Genomic DNA, 25,763 nt, shown 5'->3' with positions numbered 1-25,763 from the left:
TGCCACAACTAGAGAGAAGCCCTTGCACTGCCATCAAGAGCCCACGTGCCGTAACAAAAGATCCGACATGCCACAACTAAGACCTGATGCAGCCCCAAAGTAAATAAATATTTTAAAATAAGAAGAACTTTATACGATTATCTCATTTAATTCTCACAAGAACCCTATGAAGTTGGGACTAACATCATTCCTATTTTACAGGTGAGGAAACAAAGGCTTTGAAAGGCAGGCCGTGGAACTTGCCCAGGGTCACACAGCCAGTACGCAATAGAGCTGAGATTTGAATCCAGGTCTGACCCTGAGTTTGTATTCCCATACAATGCCTCTTCTGAGACAACCAATTGTTTTAGCCCTTCTCTGAACCTTTTCAAATTGCATGCATCCTTCAGGATCAATACGATCAATGTTCCTCATGAAGCCCCCTCCAAACAACCCAGACCTCTGCACACTCCTTCCCCTGAACTTCTGTGGGGCTTCCTGCCCTTGCTTCCCATCCACAATTATATTCAATCATTCCTTCAATACTAAATACTGGTGTCTTCTAGGCATCATACACTGTGCCAACTGGAAGTCCTATTTTGCCTTGCAATAACTCTTGTATATTTACCAAAAAAGGGAAAACTATGGCCTATAAACGTCTACTCTGGGCCAAGCACTATGCTAGATCTTTTAATTATAAGATTTCACAAAAAAATTACTGCACTCTCATATTACTACTCACATTCTGTATTATTTCCTGAACTAGACTGTAAGCTTTGTGAGGGCATGGACTTTCCTTGACCACACCTGTTCCTAGACAACGATGTCTGACACACAGAAAAAGCTTAATAGGTGCTGTGAGCTGCCTGTGTGGATGGCAGAGGCCAGCTGGGGGCAGCACTCCATCTCACCCAGTGTACCAGCTGGGGGCCTGGCTTGGGCTTTCTAGGCGTCTCATAAATCCAGGAGCTTATTATCAAAACATAAAACTTAATGAATCCCTTCCTACATCCAGACTACACGTGGGAGGGGCACGACTCCTGCTTTATGCCCCAGCATGAGCTCACATCTGTCACCAGTCATATCATCTGGGGAGAGGCACTACAAGTCCTTTGTCTCTCCTTGCTTTTTCCAATTGCTCTCAAATGGAGGTGCATCTCAGTGCCTCAGTGCTCCTCTGCTCTTTGGGGAGGAATCGTAAAGACCCCAGTCTGCTCTTGATCCACAAGCCACCCTCCCAACATTGTCCCTCCTCATGACTTTAAAGGCCAGAGCTTGACACAGAGGTTATGACTGCCCACACCCTACCCCGTCTTTGAGTGCCCCAGCTTTTTTACATCTCATTTGATTGTCCAGCTAGAAAAACACCTCTTTGGAAGTAGCCTTCTGGGAGTTCCCACCCCAGAGAGACCCTGAATCTTGTCTGCTTCTCTCAATGTCTGGTGTCCTAGGTGCCATATTCACTTGGGGCCACAGATGGGAAGGAAAACATTACTGAGCGTCTCTTATATGCCGGGCACTTTTCTCACAAAATCTCACTTACTGTTCCTAATAACCAGTGGAGGTAAGTGGTATTATGCCTGCTTAACTGGTGAGAGAATTAAGAATCTGAGACCAACTAGCTCAAAGTCATACAGAAAGTGGCAGAACCCAGATTCAAACCCAGATATGTGGCCTCCAACAGAACTTTTGCCAGGACATGGCTTTTTCCACCATACCCTGCCATCTCCTTACAAAGAAATCAAATCTCCATTTCTAACTTGGGAAGGTCCATCTGTATTGGTCTGACCGGCTTTGGTTGATCATTAAAATGGTGCCTCCCTGTCCAGCAAGACTGGGTGAAACTAGCTGAACGAGGTATGTGTGCCAAACACCTGAAGTTCAAGGTTTCTGTCTCAGAGTAAGAAGGACACCATGCAGAGCAAAAAGACAAGGGAACTCCCCTCTTGGACACCACAAGGTGACAATTCCCTCATACCTGAATGGCATTTTAAACATTCAGAAAGCTATAAATAACAGCATGGGCTTTGGAACAGAGAGGACCGAGATTTGAATCCTGGTACTTTTCATGAGACAGTGGGAAAGTTACTAGCCTTCTCTGAATCTCAGTTTCTTCATCTATAAAATGTGAATCACAATCTCTACCTCCTAGAAGAATTAAGTGAAGGGATGAAAGAATGAAAAGGAGTTTGAATAGTGCCTAGCCCAGGAGAAGGGCTCTATAAATGGTAACTGGGATGAGCTACTCCAAAGAGTTGCAGGTGACTCAAAGATAGCTTCTAAGCACATACATAAAATATAATTTCACAGTACTTTAAAATGCATAAAAGAGAGAGTATATACATGTAGCTGAAGAGTATAGGTTAAATATATTTATACGCTTATTAATTCTCTAGGTTAGAGCAGTTGCACACACGCCCCTCCGAAAGGTAAGACTGAAAACACCAACAGTCACCCAGAGGATTCACAGGAAAGCTGGGACCAGAATTTGGGGGGACAGAATTGAGGCATCGACTAACTAAGGTGCTCTGCTGAGTGATCTGGGACAATTCCTCTAAACTTTGGGATGAGATTTTGCAAAGAAAATTGTTTTTCGTGTTCCACCTTATCTCAAGTCCCTCACCTCCCCGTTGTCTCCCAACCTCTGCAGGTTAAATCTGCCATCTGCAAACCTGAGGTTTGATCTACCACAAATCTCTGTTTTCGGCCCCCTCAGCTAACTACTCTTCTCAACAAATGTTTCTCTCCTTGTGACCTTGCATAAGTCTCAGGAGTTTTCCCTCCCAGTCCCTGAAGGTCTGTGCTGTCTGTGGGAATAGAGAGAGAGGCATGAGAATGTTTTGACCCCAAATTTTATTTGACCAGTAGACACCAATGACTCTCAAATATGCATTTCCATCTCAAACTAGAAATCTGGGTATCGTCCTGAATTCCTCCCTTTTCCCTTATCTCTACCTTTCCAATGTCAAATCTAATCCATCACTGAGTCCCCAAATTTAATCTTTTAAACTACTTATTGAGTCTGTCCTATCATCTCCACCATGCAAACCAGCTCTGGTTCAGGCTCCCATCATCATCACCACACTAGAAGGCCTCCCACTCGGCTGCCCACCTCCAGTTCTGATTCCCTTCCCATGGCTGCCACAATGACCCACTCACACCTCAAAATCTGACCATGACACTCTCCAACAAAAAGCATGAAGTATGGTCCATCCGCATGGCATTCAAAGCCCTCCTTACTACTCGAGCCATCCCCACCCCGCCACCACTGTCTGCCTTACACCTTACACTCCAAGAGCCCCGCGCAGCAGCGGGAGGATTCTCTGAATACATCACTCTGCCTCACCCTGATGGCGCCACTCTACCTGCTTTCTCTTCCACACTTCTCTCCAACTCCTAATTATCCCTTTAGCCAGCAGAGATTTCCTCCTACAGGCAGTATTCCCCAAGCCCCTCCCTGTGCTCCCCAGATGCTCCTGCATGTCTACACCATTGTGCTTCCCAAGCTGAAGACTGCAATTAGATGTTTAATGTGTTTGTCTTCCCCTCCAGACTGAACTCCTAGGGGCAGACACTGTCTCAGTCATCTTTATTTCTCTGGCACTTCACACAATCCTAAGTGCTCAGTAAGTGCTTGCTGAGCGAATGAACACCGTGCTGCACTCGGGAGTCTCTGAGGGCTAGTACTGCATCCCTCTCCCTTCCTTGTCTCCAGGCGAGGAAGATGACACCTGCGCCATTCTCAGTTCGCAGCCTCCAGAGGCCCTCCAGAGTCCTGAGTAAATTTTCACCTAGCCATAGAATAAGGCTGGAATAACCTCTCTGCCCTCTCACCTCCAAGACAGTCAGAAGCAGCTAGTAGTGCTTTTACAACATTATGACACCATTTGACATTTCCCTACAGGCATCTGTAGGCAACAAGTACTAGATGGTTTCTTTACAATTCTTAGAGGGAATCAACTGAGAAGCCAAATGCCACCCAATACTATCTGGCTGGCTACCCTTCAATTCCTGAGGTTTTGCTCACAACTTTTAACAAGGGTATTCTGGGGAAATGACAGATAAACGCTTTGGGAGCTCACCAGGCCCTGCTGCCCCGTAAAAGCATAAGAGATTCTTAATTCCTTACATACGATGCCAACAGTAATTAGTCAAGCCCAAAAGGAGCAATTGATAGTTGCTATTGCACTGTCAGTCTGGAACTCATGCCAGATACATCAGAAAATAATCTGTAGACGTGAGCACTTTACAAGGGACTCACCAAGTGCCCTGACTGCCAAGGGCCTGAGGATAACGAGTGTTTGTGTGATGCTGATTCTGCTGAGTGGCAAGTAAAAACAAAATAACCACAACCATTAGCAAGAAGTCTGTGCAAAGTAAGGGGCCCAAGCATACTCTGGACACAGAAGGTTCAAACTAAGATGCTCCTTCCCACTTAGCTATCTTTCGTCCATCAATTCTAGAACATTGTCTGGGTCTCACTCTGAGGCTGGTTTTAAGGGGGAGTCTGTGATCCCTTCAATCTGCAAATGAACCCACATAACAGTGGCCACCACCACCCCAGAGTTCAATACAGTCCCAGGGGCAGAGGTCTGGACCTCGGTAGCCCTATGCTGGCTACTCTGGCCTTGGTAAGTTCCCCAGTCCAGAAGACTCTTAAAGGCCGATCCTTCCATGGCTGTACTAGAGATGAAATGTGCTAAAGGATAGGCCAAGGGCCACGTTAGTTCCTGGAGATCCTAAGGCCCGTGCAGAGGCCATGACAAGGCCAACATGGAGTAGGAAAGCCAGGTGACTAATATGTGGTGTGCAATTCAGTGATTTCACAACTTTGAGGTACACAGGACCAGTCTCTTACCCATCAATAATAATCCATATTTCTTGAATATTTTCACTGGGCTCCTTAATACCAGACCCCTGACTTTAAGAGGTTAGTGGTCTTAGAATATGTCAACTTAAAATTTATTGAGCACCCACTATGCCAGACACTGTCCTGGATCCTTTATATATGTTATTCAATGCTCACCAAATCCCTAGAAGTCAAGTATTCCTACCCTGATTATATAGATAAAGAAAACAAGGCTTGAGGAAGCTACAGCACTGGCCCAAGGTCACAGAGCTAATAAATGGCAGAGCCGGGATTCAAATCCAAATCCACTGAGCCCCAAAGCCCCTGAAAAAGGCCTGGTGAGCAGCAGGCACAGGCAGAAGGAAGCCCTGCACTCCTTGCAGCTTCCCAGGCCAGATTTCTTAGTCCTCCTCTAGCCAAGAACACACGGTGACTTCAGGAAGTCTTGAGAGGACCAGGCTTGAGGAGCCCTGGAAAGACAGTTAACCAGCACCCTGCCCAGCCCTGCAGACAGTTCTGACCAGTGGAGCCGGGAAGAGGCAACCACAGGCTCCGACTGGGCCCACCTGGGCTAGGAAGCAGCCAGGCCCCTCGCTGAGCACGGACCTAACCCTGCCCTGCTCAGGGAGCCCCTGTCCTGGGGGGCTCTCGGAAGCTGGGGTCCAGAGTCCACAGAAAGTTGTCTTCACTATTCCACTTTTCTCCTGTACTTCAACCCCTCAAACTGCCACTTCATTAAAATAGTGCCCCTCTTACTCGCCACCCCTTTACCTTCTTTTTCTTCATGGCACTTATCCCTGCTCAACATTCTATGACAGACCTGAGTATGTGTTTATTGTTGTCCCCAACAAAAACGTGAACTCTGTGGGGCAAGTCCCTTTGTCTCTTTTGTTCACTATGGGATCCCTAATGTCTATAATACACAGTAAACACTCAATACATTTGTGTTGAATGAATAAATGAGTGATCACTCAATCAAACATTTAAAAACTCTACTTCCCTCCAAGTGGGTTATATGAGAGGCAAGACTGAATAATGCCAACCTCCCAGGAAGCACCATCAAACCTGCTGTTGGACCCTAAATTCCCTTCGAAATATCTCCCTAAAGCTCACCCCCAGGCCCAAAAACCCTAACTCACTGCAGAGCAGGTACTCAAGAGAAAATGCAGCAGCTCTTAGGGAGGAGACACATTTCTCCTCCAGTTAAATACAGCCCAGGACCCCTGCAAATTAAAAGCTCCCTCTTTACTGAATCCACTCAGCTTTAGTTATAGGTCACACTTTTTATTTTTGTAACCAGCCAACCCACCAAATTATAGGCTCAGACCATGGACAGGCACACTAAACACTGGGGCCAGCCCAGCAGAGGCACTGCCCTTTCTGGCCTGAGGAGGGTGTAGGAAGGAGGGTTGAACACCAGTCAAACCTGAAAGAGCAGAAGGCACGATCACTCTGCTGGGCAGAGTTGACTGAGGAGCCCGGTCACTTCCCAAACTCCTTATCAAGGCTGATAAGGTTCCATGACCTAAGCCCTGCTCACCTTTCTTCTGCCTTCCCTGATGTCTCTTTAGCATCCTTGCTGACCAATCTGGCATCTCTTCCTCGAAATGTGCAAAGTTCTTTCCCATCCCAAGGTTTACTCTCTCTTCCTAGAAAACCTCTCACCCAGATCTTTACACATGGCTATAAGGATGAATGGGGGGTGGGGGGCAGGAAGGTGGAGCTGGGTCTGCAAGACTGCAGTAGAGAGACACCTAAGGAGTCTACTACAATGGACCAGGCAAGAGATGAGGATCCTCTACCCCAGCAGGTGGGGCTTCTGGCTGCCCTTCATATATCTGGCTAATTCTTCCTCTTTAATCCCCTCCCACACTGCTCTGGCCTTCAGTCTCCTCTCTCCTGATCCACACCTGTCCCCTGTAAGACCTGACAAAGTCCATGTCTTCCTGAGAGCACTGCCTGATTAGCAATCCCATGCCACGCTAATCCTTCCCTAACCCTCTAGTCCTTCTGTGCTTGGAGCTGTGTGGCACCTCATCACTTCATGATCTCACTTGGTCTTCACAAAAACATGTGATTGGGCAAGACAAATATCCCCATGTTACGGATAAAATAACTGAGGCACATAGGGAGCCTCACGGATAATCTGAGGACACGCACTTGTTTTAATTCTCTAGTTGTTCAAAGTACAGTTCTATTTTGTCTCTCCAACTTGCATTATCTTCTATTTCTTTGTTATTCTCCAAAGCACTCGAGAAAGTGCTGTATATGCAGTAGGCACCTAAGACCTATTTCCTTAATAAATCAAGAAAGGAAGGAAAATGAAATGAAAGTAGAAAGTCTCTCAGAGATTCCAAGGCTGCCTCTGGCCTTCATTTAGAGGGAAGCTTTGGTTATACTCTCTCGTAACAACCTGTTCTTTGTCTCCCGAGGACATATAACTTGTAGTTAAGTATTTATTTGTTTAATATCTGCATTCCCATAAACTCCATGAAGGCAGAGGTGATATTTGTTTTTCACCACTGTATACCCAGTGCTATCACTGGCACACAGTAAATAAAAAAGGAAATACTTGTTGAATAGTGAAAGTCCTAGTGGGATAGCTGTGATTCAAACCCAAGTCTGGCTGACTCCAAAGCCCAAATCTTCCCACCACACCTCTTAGCAAAGGAAGACTTGTTCTACTTTCCCTGTGTTCTGCCGTAATGTACACAATCCCCACCAAAGCCGTACTGAAGGCGGGGGCGGGGTGGTGACCCTGGAAAGAGAAGGAGATTGTGGTTAAGGATGTGGGTTTTGGAGTGAAACTGCTTGGATTCAAATTCTGACGTCACCACCTACTAGCTGTGTGATCCCAGATGAGCTATTTAACCATCCTGGCCCTCCATTTCCTCATCTATAAAATGGAGATAATTATAACTACTTCATAGTTATGGTGATTAAATGAGATAATGCGTATAAAGAGCTTTGCCAGATGCTTGGCATACCATTAGCATGCAATGAACATTAGCTGTGAAAATGATTAGCTATCCACATTTCTGGGAGACAAGAATCTAGAGAACATAGTTTCCTTGGGGGTTGGGGCTGCTGAACTGACTTAACTTTGAGAAGCTTAGCTGCAGTGAAGCCCAGAGCTTGTTTATTCTCTTTGCTGACTTCACCTGCTAAACTGAGGCTGGAGGTGCAGCTTTCACTAGCCTAGAAATGAAACAGGCTAAAAATATACAACTTGGCTGTGTCTGGGAGACCAAGGTTGGGCCTACATTTAAGAATTTAAAATATAGCCTCAGGGCATAAGGGCATCTCTTAGGATTCTTTCTACTATGAAAACTAGTGCCAAGCTCAGTACAGGGCAGGGAACGACCTCACTGGTGTCCTTTCTCCCTGTTGCTCTCTTCTTTTGGGTCAGCGCAGAGAGTGAGAGAGAGGAGCTTTCTTTTTTGCAATAAAAGTTGAGTCATCCTCCCCTATTTTTATTCCTCCTTTTCCCTTAAAGGAGGAACAAATACATGGGTACATATTGTTAAAAAATTAATCAACTCAAAAGCTTATAGAATAAAAAAGGAGTCACTGTTCGGCCCCCAACCCTATCCATTTCCCTCCGTAGGTCACCACAGGGACTAACAGCTTGGTATTGACTGTTCCAGGCCTTTTTTCTAAACATTTACATACAAACATGTGGCTTTATAAAGCATTACATATACTCTTCTTTTAATTCCCTTTTTAGACGATTCTATTTATACATACACACACACACATATCTTCGAGATTCCATCAGCCACAACCATTTATTGAGTGCCTAGCCGGTGCTAGGTATTTGGCTGGACAGTGATAAGCATACAGAAAGTTTCCACCCTCATGGAGTCAACAGTCTGGGGAGACAGATAATAAGCAAGTGATTAAACAAATAATTTTAAAATGGAAAATAATACAAAAGAAGTTAATAGGATGCTAAGAGAATAATAAAGAAGAGAGGCCTCTCTGAGAGGTGGCATTACTAAAACTGAGCCCTGAAGCATAAACTAGATTGAGCCATTTGAAGATCCAGGGACAAGGCATTCCAGGAGAGGAAACAGCTTGTGCAAAGGCCCTGAGACAAGAAAGGAACTTGTCCTGAACTAAAGGAAGGCTAATGTGGAGGTCGGCAATCAGTACGGTTACAGAAGTCAGCAGGAGCCAAATAATGCAGTGTTAAGGGCCAAGGCCAGGGGTTTGCTTTTTTTTTTTTAGTGCAAAAGGAAGCCATTAAAGATTTCTAGGTAGGAAAATGATGCTATTTGACTTATATTTTAAATTTGGCTGTTTTGTGGAGAATGGCTGGGAGGATGGAGAAAGGAGCAGTAGAAGAAATTGGGAGGCCAATTGTTTGGATGTAATACAAGCCAGAGTTGACATCGGCTTGGACTGAGGCAGTGGCAGTAGAGATAGAGAGAATGGGTAGATCTGAGACATATTTTGAAGATGGAATTGGCAGAGTAATAGACTGAGTATGGAGAAGGAAGAAGGAAAAATTAAGGATAACTCCCAGTATTTGCCTGGAGTAACCAGATGAGTGGAAAAGAAACAGATATGGACAGGAAATGGACAATCAGGTTTCTCCCAGGTGTTTACTGTTAAACAATGCAGCCCTGAGGATCCTTTCCATGCACCTTCATGCCATGTACAAACAGTTCTGTAGGACAGTTTCCCGGAAGTGAGATGACCAAGTTAAAGGGTATGCACATTTGAAACTGGCAGACGCTATAAAACATCTTCTAAAATGTCTGTACCAAATTACACTACTACTAATGGTGTATTAATGTACCACTAATGACAACCATAGACATTGTCAATCTTTAAAACTTTGCCCAGATGATTAGTATAAAAGTGTATCATTGGGCTTTCCTGGTGGCGCAGTGGTTGGGAGTCCGCCTGCCGATGCAGGGGACACGGGTTCGTGCCCCGTTCTGGGAAGATCCCACGTGCCGCGGAGCGGCTGGGCCTGTGAGCCATGGCCGCTGAGCCTGCGCGTCAGGAGCCTGTGCTCCGCAGCGGGAGAGGCCGCGGCGGTGAGAGGCCTGCGTACCGCAAAAAAAAAAAAAAAAAAGTGTAGCATTGGAATGTTCATTTCCTTGATTTCTAAGGAGGTTAAGAATTTTTTATTTAACTTTTAATTATATAACTGACATATAAATACATTCTCCTTGTAGAAATGTTAACATTATAGATAAAGCTAAATTCCCTTTGACTTTCCTGGTCCTCTTATTATGATTCCCTCCCTACATTTCAGAGGTAATCATTGTTATTAGATTTACTTGTATTCTTCCAGAAATTTTTCTAGGCAGTTTAAAATATATATATATATATAATCAAGGATTAAGCATCTTTTAGAAGTTGTGGACTTCCCTGGTGGCACAGTGGTTAAGAATCCACCTGCCAATGCAGGGGACATGGGTTCGATCCCTGGTCCAGGAAGATCCCACATGCCGCGGTGCAGCTAAGCCTGCGAGCCACAACTACTGAGCCCACACGCCACAACTACTGAAGCCTGCGAGCTGCAACTACTGAAGCCCGCACGCCTAGAGCCCGTGCTCCGCAACAAGAAGCCACCACAGTGAGAAGCCCACGCACTGCAACGAAGAGTAGCCCCCGCTCGCCACAACTAGAGAAAGCCTGTACATAGCAACGAAGACTCAACACAGCTAAAAAAAAAAAGTTGTATTTCTAGCAGTCCTTTTAGCATTAACAAAAAATCTAACCAAAAATTTTTACTTAAGGCCTCTCCAAGTGACATCTAAGTTGAGACTTTCTCAAGGTTACTTAACCCCTCTGAGCCCTGTTTTCATCACCTGTAAAACAGAAATAAAAACCATATTCAAAAAGATACATGCACCCCAACGTTCATTGCAGCACTATTTACAATAGCCAAGGCATGGAAACACCCTAAATGTCCATCAACGGAGGAATGGATAAAGAAGATGTGGTACATATATACAATGGAATACTTCTCAGCCATAGAAAGGAACGAAATAGTGCCATTTGAAGAGATGTGAATAGACCTAGAGACTGTCATACAGAGCGAAATAAGTCAGAAAGAGAAAAATATCGTACAATACCGCTTATATGTGGAATCTAGAAAAATGGTACATATGAACAATTGCAAAGCAGAAATAGAGACACAGATATAGAAAACAAACTTATGCATACCAAGGGGGTAAGGGGGAGTGGGATGAATTGGGAGATTGGGATTTACATATATACACTAGTACGTATAAAATAGATAACTAATGAGAACCTACTGTATAGCACAAGAAACTCTACTCAATGCTCTGTGGTTACCAAAATGGGAAGGAAGGGCTTCCCTGGTGGCGCAGTGGTTGAGAGTCCGCCTGCCGATGCAGGGGACATGGGTTCGTGCCCCAGACCGGGAGGATCCCACATGCCGCGGAGCGGCTGGGCCCCTGAGCCATGGCCCCTGAGCCTGCGCATCCGGAGCCTCTGCTCCGCAGGGGGAGAGGCCACAAAGGTGAGAGGCCCGTGTACTGCAAAAAAAAAAAAAAAAAAAAAAAAGGGAAGGAAATCTAAAAGACAGGGGATATATGTATATGTATAACTGATTCACTTTGCTGTACAGCAGAAACACAAGACTGTAAAGCAACTATACTCCAATAAAAATTAATAAAAAAAGAAGTGAAATAACTGCCTTACAGTACTGTTGTCAAGCTTAATGAGATAATACATGTAAAAGCATGTGGCATATCCCCGACAAATGTTGAATTCTCTTTCCTTAACCTATACAAGTTAAATCTAGGCATTTGGTGGAGACCAGAAACTGAGCCATTCCTATAAGGATGAGATGGGAGACTCCACCCAGAAAAAAACAACATTTTTAATGTTGTTCTGAAAAAAACTTTTTTTCATAATAAAGCCCCCAAAAGATCTGAATTTTTCTTCAAAAATTTTGGTATGAAATATTCTGAGCAGTCAAAAAAAGTATAGGTAATTTTTGTCTGTTTGTTTGTTTGTAAGGTAGAAAGCAAAAGGATTTAAGCATAGAAGTAACTGCTAGAGACTGGATGTCAAAGTCCTCTTTAAGGCACACCCTGGGAAGCCACAACTGCCTGGATTTTCCCAGAGACCTTAGGCCTGCTGGAGAGAGTTGTGGCTTCAGGCAGACAGTACCTCAAAACATAGGATATGACCTAACTTTTGGGCTTCACTGCAAGGATGCCACTGGTTCCCCTGGCTTGTCAAAGTACATCCTGTCATCCCTACCTGGATGTTCCTGGAGGTTGAGGGTCTGGCTCAAAGGGGAAGACCTCACCACAAAGTATCCTTAGTCAAAGTTAAATTAAGGCATCATCAGAAAATCTACAAACAACAAATGCTAGAGAGGGTGTGGAGAAAAGGGAACCTTCTTGCACTGTTGGTGGGAATGTAAATTGATACAGCCACTATGGAGAACAGTATGCAGGTTCCTTAAAAAACTAAAACTGGAATTACCGTATGACCCAGCAATCCCACTTACTGGGCATATACCCAGAGAAAACCATAATTCAAAAAGACACATGCACCCCAATGTTCACTGCAGCACTGTTTACAATAGCCAGGTCATGGAAGCAACCTAAATGCCTGTTGACAGACGAATGGATAAAGAAGATGTGGTACATATATACAATGGAACATTACTCAGCCATAAAAAGGAATGAAATTGGGTCATTTGTAGAAATGTGGATGGATCTAGAGACTGTCATACAGAGTGAAGTAAGTCAGAAACAGAAAAACAAATATCGTATATTAACGCATATATGGGGAATATAGAAAAATGGTACAGATGAACCGGTTTGCAATGCAGAAATAGAGACACAGATGTAGAGAACAAACGTATGGACACCAAGGGGGGAAGCGGGGCAGGGTGGGGGGGATGAATTGGGAGATTAGGATTAACATATATACACCAATATGTATAAAATAGATAACTAATAAGAAGCTGCTGTATAAAAAATAAATTAAATTAAAAATTTTTTTAAGTTAAATTAAGATGTCCAAGGGCCAGAGTATCTCCCTCTGAATGACAGTCAACCAAGTTTCAACAAGCTCTCTTTTTTGGAACCACCAACAGAGGCATTATTTTATCTGAACTGACAGCCCTTTTGTAAGGGCTCCATTCCCCTTACAAAAATATTGAGTACTGTTTGTGTCAAGGAGCTCTTGCAGTGGCTTCTCCTCGCCCAGCTCTCCCTTCCCATTCCTCTAGGTTCAAAGTCAGGGATTCCCTAGCAGATCCAAGAATGGGTTTTAAACCCCCAAAGGACTGTATGTGTGCACAGAATTAGGGGTCACAAGTTTAATCAGATTTTCAAAAGAGTCTTTTACTCAAAAGATCCAGAAGCACTGTTCAAAAAGCTCTCAAACATATTCCCAACCTAAAAGAACGTTTACCCTGGCTTGAGGAGCTAATGGGGTTAGTAAAGGTCAGCAGTGAAGTATGTATACCCCAAACTGCTCCTTGACAAGTTTTAGGGTAGAGCCCACAGTACAGAAGGAACCAGGGAATCAGTCCTTAAACCTACAGACAGAGGTAATAAAAAGATGGATGTCCACCTCTTGCTTGAAGGTGTAATAGGAAATGGGAAAACCAAGAAAGCACCAAAAACTGTTATTCTGCCTTTACTTTTACTGCTCTTAAAGCTTCATCCCCAACTGGGACACAAGACAACGGAGGTACAGAAGAAAATCCAGGGACTTCCCTGGTGGCGCAGTGGTTAAGAACCCACCTGCCAATGCAGGGGACATGGGTTCGAGCCCTGGTCTGGGAAGATCCCACATGCCGCGGAGCAGCTAAGCCCGTGCACCACAACTACTGAGCCTGTGCTCTAGAGCCTGCAAGCCACAACTACTGAGCCCACGTGCCTAGAGCCCATGCTCCACAACAAGAGAAGCCACTGCAATGAGAAGGCCGTGCATCGCGACAAAGAGTAGCCCCTGCTTGTCGCTACTAGAGAAAGCCTGCACACAGCAACAAAGAACCAACGCAGCCAAAAATAAATAAATAAAATAAATACATTTATAAAACAAAAAAAAGAAAATCCAAAAAAGAGGGATATATGTATATGTATAGCTGACTCACCTTGCTGTACAGTAGAAACTAACACAACATTGTAAATCAACTATACTCCAATAAAAATTAAAAAAAAAACGAAACACCTGACTTCCCTGGTGGCGCAGTGGTTAGGAGTCCGCCTGCCAATGCAGGGGACACGGGTTTGAGCCCTGGTCTGGGAAGATCCCACATGCCACGGAGCAACTAAGCCCGTGCGCCACAACTACTGAGCCTGCACTCTAGAGCCCGTGAGCCACAACTACTGAGCCCGCGTGCCACAACTACTGAAGCCCGCATGCCTAGAGCCTGTGCTCCACAACAAGAGAAGCCACTGCAATGAGAAGCCCGCGCACTGCAACGAAGAGTAGCCCCTGCTCGCCGCAACTAGAGAAAGCCCGCACGCAGCAACGAAGACCCAATGCAGCCAAAAATAAATAAGTAAATAAATTTTTAAAAAACCAAAAAAACAGAGTTATCCCCCCCCCAAAAAAAAAGACAACAGAGGTACAGATTAGTAGAAGATAATTCTCAGCAGAAGCGCTATCAGCATTTTGGGTAAGATCATTCTTTACTGTGTGGGACTGACCCAAGTGCTGTAGGATGGTTAACATCCCCAGCCCTCGGGCACTAAATGTCAGAAGTAACTCGCCCCTCCCCACTCCAAGTCAGTGTGATAACCAAAACATCCTCACTTGCCAAAAAAGCTCCCTTCTGGGACAGTACCTTCCCCAGCTGAAAACCACTTTAACTGATGGGAATAGGGGTGGTATATACTGGGTAATGTATATGCCACAAACATTTAATTGTAGAACCTTTATAGATTATAAACTATTTTCATTATGTTGTCTACTTTAAACATCTTCAAAACCCTGTAAAGTAGGTATGATCATCACCAATTTCATAAGGATGAAATTGGCTCAGAAAAATTATAGACTTTGCCTAAGGTCATCAGCTGGGGGAAAAGAAAAACAAAAAGGGTATCAAGCTGGACCAGAACCCAAGTCTCCTGATTCCAAAACTGATGTTTTTTCTTTCAAAACACCCTAAGCCTGCAAGAGTCTCAAACCAGCTACTTCCTTCCAGGACATATTTTTTTTAAGGTTTCACGGGAAATACTGGGAAGATCTAGGGACTGGCTCTCCAGCTCCCTGCAAGGAAGCTGGTAAAAACTGAGCGGAAACTAACTCTGCTCTAAACTGTAGCTAGTCCTTAAAACAAGATAACCAACTCCAAAAGTACCCAAACACAAGGCTCATGCCCAGCTCTTACTTAGAGATGGCATGAGCAATTGGAGGAGGGCTGTGACACTCTCTAGTCCAGATCTAAGTAGAAATGAGCAAGCAGGGCAAGAAGAGAGTATATTCCTTCCCCGTTAATGCTTTTAGGGACCCAGAGACAGGACCACCAGCCCATCCAGCTCTGTCAATAACCCGGGTGAGGGTGAGAAGGTGGTAAAAGAGATGGGGAGGGAACGAGGAAAGAGATGAGGACAAGAATTGAACTATCACGAGCATACAACAGCCTAAATCCTTCCTCTACTTGCAAAATTTGTCACGTAAATAATTCTGATATCCCCTCGTGGTTCTGAACATTGTTTATAACACCCTTCAAGTACCTCAAAGTACTTTATAAACTGAGAAGAGTATGCATATTAGTAAAGGGCGGGGGAACTGCTCCACCAAAACCCTATCCAGGTCCTCCCCTACCCACCACACAAACTTTCAACCCACAACTTCGTTGTAAAGTGATGGAAGACAGAAAGCATAAGAGATTCTGGAAAGAGGATTCTGAAAGGTGAAAACAGAAGAAGTAGAGAGGAGTGTGGGAGGCACAGACAACCAGAGTATTTTAAGGACAGAGAGGCAGCCTAATACCTTTATATCTTTCTTGGGGGACTCATTCTCCCATGGAAGAAAAACAAGATAGAAAAATGTGGCTCTGCTGAGGGAGGCAGAGAGACTGGAAATGGGAACTCAGGGATTCTAGCTGCCTAGTTCATCTCTATTCTGGAAATCTCTTCTTCATGGATGACAACCTCGAAACCCTTCAGTTCCCACGTGGTGCTATTCAAAAAGAGGGGGCCCTAGAGTACCCAGCAAGGAGCAGGGGGCAGGGGCTGTGTAGAGACAGCACCCTCTCTTATCTTTTAAGAAAAAGGTCCTTCCTCTTCTCTGAAGTGCATTTCCGAACTGGAATGAACCCCTGGCCTTTCCCTGGCGCTGCTTCAGCTCAGTGCAGACTTAGGAGAAACATTCCCCAGAATGGAGGTGACCAGCCTGGCTGAGCAGATAACACGCTGACTTCAGGCCGCCAGCGCTGCTGTCCCCTGGGCCGACTACAGTCAGCTCTGGGGCAGATTCTTTGGTCTCGACCACGGAACTGCGGCCCTGGCTCCGACCAGCCTTCCCAGGCAACCCCAGGGGCAGGGGAGGATCTGTGGTCTCATTTCCTCTCCACCTTGGCTTCTTTTTTCACTTCATTGAAGATTAGCTATTTCCACCACAACCAGTTCCTGTTCTCACCAGCTGCAGTGGTTGTTTCCCCACAGACAGAGCTATGAAGCACTGGTGTGGCTGCCACCTGGACTGTCCCAGCTGCAGAAACAGACCCAATAAGTCCTGAGCTAAAGGGCTTTTTCATCCCAGATAAAATAGCAGAGAGAAGAAATTAAGGGGCAGGAAGCAATTCCAAGAACTCTCCAGTGGATACACTGTTATCCATTTCATTATTATTTTAATCTTACATAATAGTTATATATGCTCTTTCATATATGAAAAATATTTTATAATGAACAAGTGTGGAAACATATACATTTATTACATAGAAATATGTATGTATAATAAATCCCCAGCAGAGAGCTAAGAACACATAAAAAAGATGGCCAAGTGCTCACTTTGGCAGCACATATACTAAAATTGGAACGATACAGAGAACATTAGCATGGCCCCTGCGCAAGGATAATACGCAAATTCGTGATGTGTTCCATATTTTTAAAGATGTTTAAAAAAAAAAAGATGGCCAAAACACTTATGATGAAATGTTAAAAGAAATACAAATTAAAACAAAATACCATTGCTCACTAATTAAACTGGCAAAGGTGTTTAAAGTTAAACCATGCAGTAATGGTTAGCTTATGGAGAAAGGGAGACACACTATCAGTGGAAAAGACAACTGGTACAACTTTTTTAGAAGGCATACTTCTCAAAGGCCTTTAAAAGCAATTTATCCCAAGGAAATAATCAGACATGCACCCAAATATTTATGCACAGAAAATTCATCACAGTGTTAATTATAGTAGCAAAAAGCGGAGAGAGAGAGAAATATAAGGCAGTAATAAAATACTGTATTATGGAATACTTTACTAGCCATGAAATCATAAGACTGAAGAATATTTAGACAAATGAGAAAATGCTTCAAATAGTAAAATTAAAAATCAGTTTACAAAACAATATGCACAGTATGACTCTAATTGTTAAAATATATATATCAAAATGTTAATAGTAAATGGAGAGATTACAGGTGATTTTAATGCTCTTCTTTATACTTTTCCATATGTTTTATACTTTTCACACTTTTTACTTCTAAATTTGCTTACTAAATATGTCTTATTTTCATAATCAGGAGAAAAGAAGCTATCCTCAATCCTGCAACCTCCCTTTAAGGACACTCACATGAATTACTCTCTTTTTAAAAAAAATGTGGAAATATGTATTTAGGACCTTAAAAACATATCCTACAATCTAGGAAGTTCAATTTGGGGTTTCTATCCCAAGGAAAACTCTAACTATTGAAAAGGTACACCAAGATGTTCATCACAGCATTGTTTATGATGGCAAATAGAGGCAAACAACCTAAATGTCCAACAAGAGGAGGAGAGTTAAGTAAACAATGGTACATTCACTTGATGGACCATTGTACAAGCATTTAAAAATGTTTACAGTGACTATCCTGGGAAAACTAACGAAATAACAAAAGCAAAAAAAAAAAGCCATGTTGGATAAATATATGTGTGTGTACACACACACGCACGCACACACACACTACTATCACAACATTGTACAAAACCCTGTGCAGAGGGCTTCCCTGATGGCGCAGTGGTTAAGAATCTGCCTACCAATGCAGGGGACACAGGTTCGAGCCCTGGCCTGGGAAGATCCCACGTGCCGCGGAGCAGCTAAGCCCGTGCACCACAACTACTGAGCCTGCGCTCTAGAGCCTGCAAGCCACAACTACTGAAGCCCGTGCGCCTAGAGCTTGTGCTCTGCAACAAGAGAAGCCACCACAATGAGAAGCCCACGCACTGCAACAAAGAGTAGCCCCTGCTCTCCGCAACTAGAGAAAGCTCACACGCAGCAACAGAGACCCAACACAGTCAAAAATAAATAAATAAAATTAATTAATTAAAAAAAAAAACCTATGCAAAGACAAAAACATGGAAAGTTTTAACACACATTGTCGGGCTTCCCTGTTGGCTCAGTGGTTAAGAGTCCGCCTGTCAATGCAGGGAACACGGGTTCGAGCCCTGGTCCGGGAAGATCCCACATGCCACAGAGCAACTAAGCCTGTGAGCCACAACTACTGAGCCTGAGCTATAGAGCCCGCGAGCCACAACTACTGAGACCGTGTGCCACAACTACTGAAGCCTGCACGCCTAGAGCCTGTGCTCCGAGACAAGAAAAGCCACCACAATGAGAAGCCCACGCACCGCAACGAAGAGTAGCCCCTGCTCGCCACAACCAGAGAAAAGCCTGCACGCAGCAACGAAGACCCAATACCGCCAAAAATAAAACAATAAATTTTAAAAAATAATAAAAATAAAAAAAATAAAACACATTGCCTCCATTTGCTAAAGGAATGGAGAAAATATGGACTTTTTCCTTCAACCTAAATCATCAATCTTTTCTTCTTTCTAAATTGCCCAAACTTGTTTTTAGAGAATGAGTATTACTTTAAGGGAAAAAAGGAAAAAAGCTGAACTTCCCTTTGAGCCATGAAAACATTCCCAAATCACAAGGAGTCCACTGCATCAGTTCCATCTCCCTCCCACCTACCCCTACACCTCCCCAATCTAAAGCAGGGTCATATGGGAAAGTCAAGGAATGAGGTTTCTCTCTGTGCCCTAGGGTCTTCTCAGTGGGGTCTCTAAACGAGGGGGTTGCTCTGACAGCTGTCAAGGGCCCTTACCCTCCCCCAAGTTCTATCCCAGCCTGAACTAATTCACCACAATCCCCAGGGCTGGGAAAAACATTTCCACCATGGCGATTTGGAACTTGATATTTAGTCCAAGTTTTTCCCAGCCCCTTTCTATGTCAAAGGAGGCCTCTCAAAGCCTCTTGACAACTAGCACCCAGGCCAGCTTAGCTCCCACATCAATGCTACACTTATAGCAAAACCCCAAGTCATCAGTCTTCACCAGGGAAATGTGAAAGGAGGGGCCACGGCAGGGACAGCCCGTCACACAGCCCCACCCTCATGCCCTGAGAGCCTCCTCTTGAGGGATATCCAGGGCTTTTTCTGGCATTAGAACCTTTAGACTTCGTTTCAAATCTGTAGTAACCCAGTAAACAGAAAAATCAGGGTGCAAACACAGCAAAAGCAGACAGCTATCCTTTTAAAGCCATTAAAGCCCTCTGCCTCCCCTCTCTATCTAAGGAAAGGCCAGTACTGGCCAGCATACTAGCTTCTGAGCAACTAAGGTAGTAGACTAGTCAGGACCAAAACACAGAAGGGGGCTTTACCGGACCAGAGATCTCATCCTGGTATTAATAAAGAGGAGCTCCAATAACTGACCATCCTAAACTTCTCAGTCCTCAACAGAATAGGGGCTGCTGCCAAGACAGGGGGTAAGGAAGGATCCCAAGAAAACAGTGTAACACAGCAGCTTCACAACCTTTTTAATATCAGGACACACCTAGAAAATACTATTTGCACAGTATACAGGGTAAATGGTGGAAGCTGATCCAGCCAGACGGGACCAATCTGGGACCTGAGCTGCTGCCAGGGCTGAGGGGATCAGTATCCCAGCATACCAGCAGGAAAGCCCTGGATTAGGGCACTGGGCTGGGGTAGGACTATGTCCTGCACAAACCACCTCATGGCTTCAGACGAGTTACCCAACCTCGGCTGACAGGCTGTGGGTCAGATCATGTGTCTGCACCAGAAAGCTGGGAGCCTGTGGTCTTGACTCAGCAATGATACAACTTCCCCAGCCAGGGTGTTTTTCAGGGGGGGTTTCCATAGATACAGTGGGACTGGGGAAGCCCTCCATGTAACAGCAGCAGCATATCCTGAGTCTGGCTAATACAGAACAGGGTAACTGGTTTCATCAGATTACTGAACTTAAAATACCGTTTTGGGAATACAAGTGATCTCAGATCTGAGTAACTGCTGAGAGTTACACATTTAAAAACTACCATTTACCAAGCATATAGTAGATGCCAGACTCTGCTAACTAAGTACTTAACTTCTAGTTTCATTAAATTCACACAATAACCTCATGTGGCAAATACTATTATTATCCTCATTTATAAGAGGAAACTGGGACTCAAAAAGATTAAGTAACTTGATTAAGGTCAAACACTTTTCTAACTGGAGACTGTGAGGAGCCAGTATTTGAGCCCACTTTGACTTGAAAATCCATATGCTTAACCAGGACACCAGTACATCACTTCAGCAAAACCAACAAATAGCTTGTCCGTAAACCAAATCAATCTGGGGAAGAAAATGGTATAAAAGGAGCAACCTGTCTTACTCTTTTACACAATCAAGAAAAGAAACTGATCTATATTGAGTACCTACTGGGTGCCAAGCACCTTATATACACCCCTCAATTCTCAAAATCCCACCAGGATGGTAATCATTAGCCCCATTGTACAGATGAGCAAATCTAGGCTCAGAGAGGTTAAGATGATCGCTAAGACACGGCTCCTGCTTTTTCTACTGTACTATGCTTCTCCTGACTGTCAGGAAATATACATGAGCCTGTTCCAGGGTCAAACATCCAATAGTCAGTACTGTTCCCAAAGGATACTGGAAAGGGCATGTTTTAGAAACAGAGGAAAGAGGGATCTTTAAGAGTCCCTAGCGAAGAACTCAAATCCCCAAGAAAGCATGATTTCCCTGTGTTAGAAAACTGAGGTAAAATCTCCTCCCTTCCTAAGACAGCTAATTAGCCCTGGCCTGCCCTGTTACAACTCCCCATTAGCAGCGGCTCAGGCACACAGTAACAAGACGAAAACAAAAGCCACGAGGAAACAAATCAAAACTTTATGCTGAAAGTTAGGCTTACAAGTGGGTGGTACGGTCCCCAGTTTGACCTAGGCTCTCTGGCTAGTAATCAGGATACCATATGCATTTTGTAAATATTAAGCCATTAATCTGCCAACTAAACAAATGTGTCAACCAAACTCCAGTGAGGACATGACCAACTCTGGTTCTGAGCTCTCACAACAAACAGCCTGGTAGCACCTACCTAAGGCAGCCCCCTACCCAGTCCACCTCTGAACATCCCTTTACATCCCTTTTTCTCCAATTTCTGTAGCTACCTCATGCCACTCCATGGGGGTTTTCACACCCCCACTGGAGGGCAGATTCCCTCCCACTCTTTTCCCCCAACAGTTGAGCTCTTGTTTGCAAGGGCACCAAGTCCCAGGCTCTCCTCAGCCTCTGAGATGGCCACAGCACATTAGTAATCACTGACTCACCCCATCCCCCGAGGATGCTGGGGGAAATGCAGAGGGCCACAAGACATGTGGCCCAGATCCCTTTGGCCCTTCACAGAGCTGATGGGCAGATAGGTGCCAGCTTCCCCTTGGAACCCCGTGAACCCTCTCTGATCTGGCTATGGTGCCAGTGGGCTGATGTCAGGCTCTGCACCATCGGAGAGGCCAGGATCTCTAGACAGCTTCACTGGTGCCAACAGATCTAATCTTCCTATTCCAAAGCAGATGAAATCCAATAAGGCTGCTAAGTCACAACTTAACCCTCCTCACAGGCAAAGGCAAAGTCAGCCCTTCAGGCCATAGTAACAAAAACGGCAGCATTAACACTGCCTCTTAGAGAGTTCTTTGAGGAACTGGGAACTATTTCCCCAAGTTTCTCTAAGATTTACCTCTGTTAGCAAACGTTCCTTCACCTAGCTCACTTTCTTTCTCCAAAACTTCATTTTTAGCTCTGACATATTCTCTGCCTCCATCTCAGTGATACCAGTTCAGACGCTCTCTGTCCACAGAGCCACCGACATCAATGTCCAGTTCCCACATCAAAGAAGAATCTCAAAGTCAGCTCTAAAAACTCATCCATACAGATCATTTAGGAACCTACAGAAAGACTAAAAAGAAGCACAGGCAAAAAACACAAACCAGCCACTAGGGCTTAACATAAAAGGGGTGGGGTGGGGGAGGCAGGATGGTTTGTGTATTGTTTCAATTGGAAAAATACACTAGTGAAATGGCTTATCCACATGTTCAGCTCTTTTAGGCAAACCCACTGTAACTTTGCAGGATGCCTGCAGGCCGTTCTGAAAATAAGTAGAATGGCATCACTCTTTATTCCACCCCCTTCACGAGCTGCCAGTCCCCCTCCATTCCCCCTCCTCTCCCCCAAACATCTGGTCTGGGCTGGGAGTAGGACCCACTCCCTGGAAAGCCTCCATGTTAACACGAGAGGCGGTCTCCCCAGTCAGAGAACCCGGACTTAGGCTGGGGAGTGGGCCGGCCCTGAGCTTCTGAATTCCCCCGCACCAGCCAAAGGTTTAGGAATGAGAATCCTAGGGACCTGCGGAGACTGTCAGGGAAGTGAGGAGAAGTGCGAAGGGCGGCAGAAGGGGAAGGGAAGAGGAAGAAGTCTGGATCCTGGGGCGGTCCCGGGTTGGGGACCCCTCCTCCTAAGTGTCCAGCGGTTGAGGCGTCGGTTGGGAGGTCCCCGACGGGGCTGCTCAGAGGTTCCTGGGAAGGCGCTGGGGGCCGAGACCCATCGGGGGCCCTGACTGAAGGGGTGGGCCGGACCAAGGAACCCACCCGGGGCGCTGGGACCTGCGGGGCGGTAGGAGGGGGAAGGGACCAGGCTCAGCTCTCACCAGCACCAAGGCGAACCTCTCTTCCAGCTCACAGGGCTCAGGCATCGGCATTTTGCCGGGCGGCGGCAGCAGCGAGACAGAGGGAGGCTCGCCCTGGCCGCCCTCGGCGCTCTCCAGGTTGCCCATAGCGGCGGGGCCCCCTCGGGGGCCTCAGCCCCCCACCTCCACGCCCGGGGGTCTTTGGCGCGGCCGTTCGGACCCGACTCCTCCCTCAGCGCCGGCTACCCCAGTCCCGACTCCTCCGCCGGGTCGGGGGCTCCTCGGGGTCCGGCAGGAGGCGGCGCAGCGGACAGCGGCACCGAAGCGACAGGAACCACGGCCACGGCTCTAGCTCACACCCGCCGCCTCGCCGCTCTCGGCGCGCCGCCCCGGCGCTGCCCCTCCCCGCCCCCCGCGTTCTTTCCCTCCCCTCCCCACCTCGCTTCCTCCCACCCACTCCCGGCCGGGACTCCCGCTTCCCCCCCGAGCGCCGACTGCAGCCGCGCGCCTCGCGCCCCATTCATGCAGGCCCCGCCTCTCGCCCACGGGCCTCTAGGGCGGCCCGCCCCACCCTGCCCCCGCCTGCGCCCGATTGACTGCCGCAATTGCCAATCACAGCGCCTCCAGCCCCCGGCTGCCTCGCGCCTGGCGCTTGGCGCGCCCTGGCGGCCTTGGTGCGTATCTAATCACCGCAGTTGCTGCCGCGGGAAACGGCCCTTTTCCACAACAGCTCATAATGTGTACAAATAAGTGAGATATAGGGTACAGTGTGAAAAGATAACGACAAGAGAAGTAGAAACAACTAGGATGCTCAGAAGTGGGAGAGAGACCACATCTGTTAAAGAGTCATGGTAAGGGAGATCATATTTGAACTGGGCATTTAGGGACGGGGAATACCTTAACTGACAGAGACAGGTGAAAAGGCATTTAGGAGGAGAGGACTTTACCAACGTTCAGGGGTTGATCTAGTTGGAGGTGAAAATGGAGGGGCAGGAGAAGAATGTTGTTCTGGACTAGGTCTGCTGGGTGGGTCATCATTTATGATGTGATGGACATCTGTTGTTTCTGCTGGCCAAATCTACATCCCTCTTCTTCAAGTGATAGCACCCCCATTTCCTTTTAGGGAACTACATTCCCCTGTTCTCAGTCTGCGTAGAGCTGAACTTCACCCCCATCCCAGGAAGCCCCATGACCCAGGCCTGGCCAGTCACAGCATTTTCTTGCTCTACCTTTAGAGACTGTTTTAGGGATTGACACTTGACCCAAGCCAGAATATAAAACTCATTTCTAAGGCTTTCGCTGGAATAATCAGGAAAGAGGCACTCTTTTCCCATTAAGACTGCTGAATTGTGAGAATGTAAATCTGGAGCTGCTGGTAGCCAGCATGCCATTACCCATAACACCTCAAGCCTGTTTGAGAATGAAGTCAATGCAGAGGAAAGTGAAGCTAAGAGAGTTCTAATAGCATGCTGAGAACCTGACTCCAACCATTTTCATTCATTTATTCAACAAATATTTACTGAAAAGTTCATTATAGGTCAGATACTGTTTTAGGCATCAAAGATACAGCTGTGAACAAAAACAGGCATAGAGGGAATTCCCTGGTGGCCCAGTGGTTGGGACTCTGTGCTTCCAATGCTGGAGGCCTGGGTTGACCCCTGGTTGGGGAACTAGGATCCTGCAAGCAGCGCTGCACGGCCGAAGGAAAAAGAAAAGAAAAGAAAAAAAAAAGGCATACACCTTGCTCTCCTGGAATTTACATTCTGGGTAGGAGAAGAGATAAACAATAAACTAAATAAGTAAAACATACAGATGTTAGTGATCCATGTTAATAAAAATAAAATTGAAAGGGGATAGATGTGGAAGGGGATTACAATTTTAAATAGGACGGAGCAGACCTCACTATTAAGATAACATTTGGATAAAGATCTGAAGAAAGTGAGGAATTAAGCCATGTGACTATCTGGAGGAAGAATGATCCAAACAGAGGGAATGACAGGTACATACTATGCCTGATGTGTTAGAGGAACAGAAAGGAGGCCAATGTGGCTGGAGTGCATTGAGCAAGGGAAAGAGTAGTAAAAGATGAGGTCAGAAAGGTAACGAGAAGCCATATTGTGCGGGGCATTGTAGGCTGTTGCAATGACTTTGGTTTTTCTCTAAGTAGGATCAGTAGCCATTAGAAGAGTTTGAGCAGAGGAGTGACATGATCTAACTTATGTTTTAAAGGATCTTCTGGCTCTTGCATGGAAAATAAACTGAATAGAGGCATGGGCAGGAAGACCAGTTAGGTGAGAGATGATGGTGGTTTGGAGTGAGGTAGTAGCTGTACAGGTAGAGAGAAATGGTCAGATTTTCAATGGATTGAAAGTAGAGCCAATAGAATTATTTGACAGTTTGGAATGTGGCGGGCGAATGAAAGTTAACTCCAAAGCATTTGACCTGAGCAACTGGGAGAGTGGAGTTTTCATTAACTGAAATTGAGAAAGATTGTGGGAGGAGTCGATTTGGTGAGGGACAGCCAGAAAGGGAAGATCAGGAACAGTGTTTTGGCCATATTGAGCTTGATTTGCTGATTGGACATCCAAGTAGAGTTAGCCACTAGGCATTTGGGTATGTATGAGACTGGAGATCCAGGCTGGCAATGTCAATTTAAAAATCATCAGGGGGTACTTCCCTGGTGGCGCAGTGGTTAAGAATCTGCCTGCCAATGCAGGGGCACGGGTTCGATCACTGGTCCAGGAAGATCCCACATGCTGCGGGGCAACTAAGCCCGTGAGCCACAACTACTGAAGCCC

General features: G+C 45.6%; 1 protein-coding gene and 1 non-coding gene across 7 annotated transcripts in view; one reads left to right on the top strand and one right to left on the bottom strand.

The window, feature by feature from the left end:
- FMNL3 (formin like 3) overlaps positions 1 to 23,351 on the bottom strand; it is a 55,343-nt gene extending 31,992 nt beyond the window's left edge. For 5 of the 6 annotated variants that reach the window (XM_030835146.3, XM_030835147.3, XM_030835150.3 and 2 more), the window contains exon 1: positions 22,987 to 23,351. In XM_030835146.3, coding sequence (XP_030691006.2) covers positions 22,987 to 23,112 — 126 coding nt within the window. In that variant the 5' untranslated portion in view covers positions 23,113 to 23,351. The remainder of the gene's footprint in view (positions 1 to 22,986) is intronic. The other variant, XM_060306934.2, reaches the window with a different exon arrangement.
- On the top strand, positions 16,796 to 16,902 carry LOC115841451 (U6 spliceosomal RNA). Its single transcript, XR_004034823.1, has one exon. It is a non-coding gene; the product is annotated as a U6 spliceosomal RNA (small nuclear RNA).
- Positions 23,352 to 25,763: the final 2,412 nt, after the last annotated feature.

The sequence above is a fragment of the Globicephala melas genome, chromosome 10 (genome assembly GCF_963455315.2).
Source record: "Globicephala melas chromosome 10, mGloMel1.2, whole genome shotgun sequence".
Classification (NCBI taxonomy): Eukaryota; Metazoa; Chordata; class Mammalia; order Artiodactyla; family Delphinidae; genus Globicephala; species Globicephala melas.
Note: the sequence above shows the minus strand (reverse complement) of the source record. Positions and strands in the feature narration are given on the sequence as shown.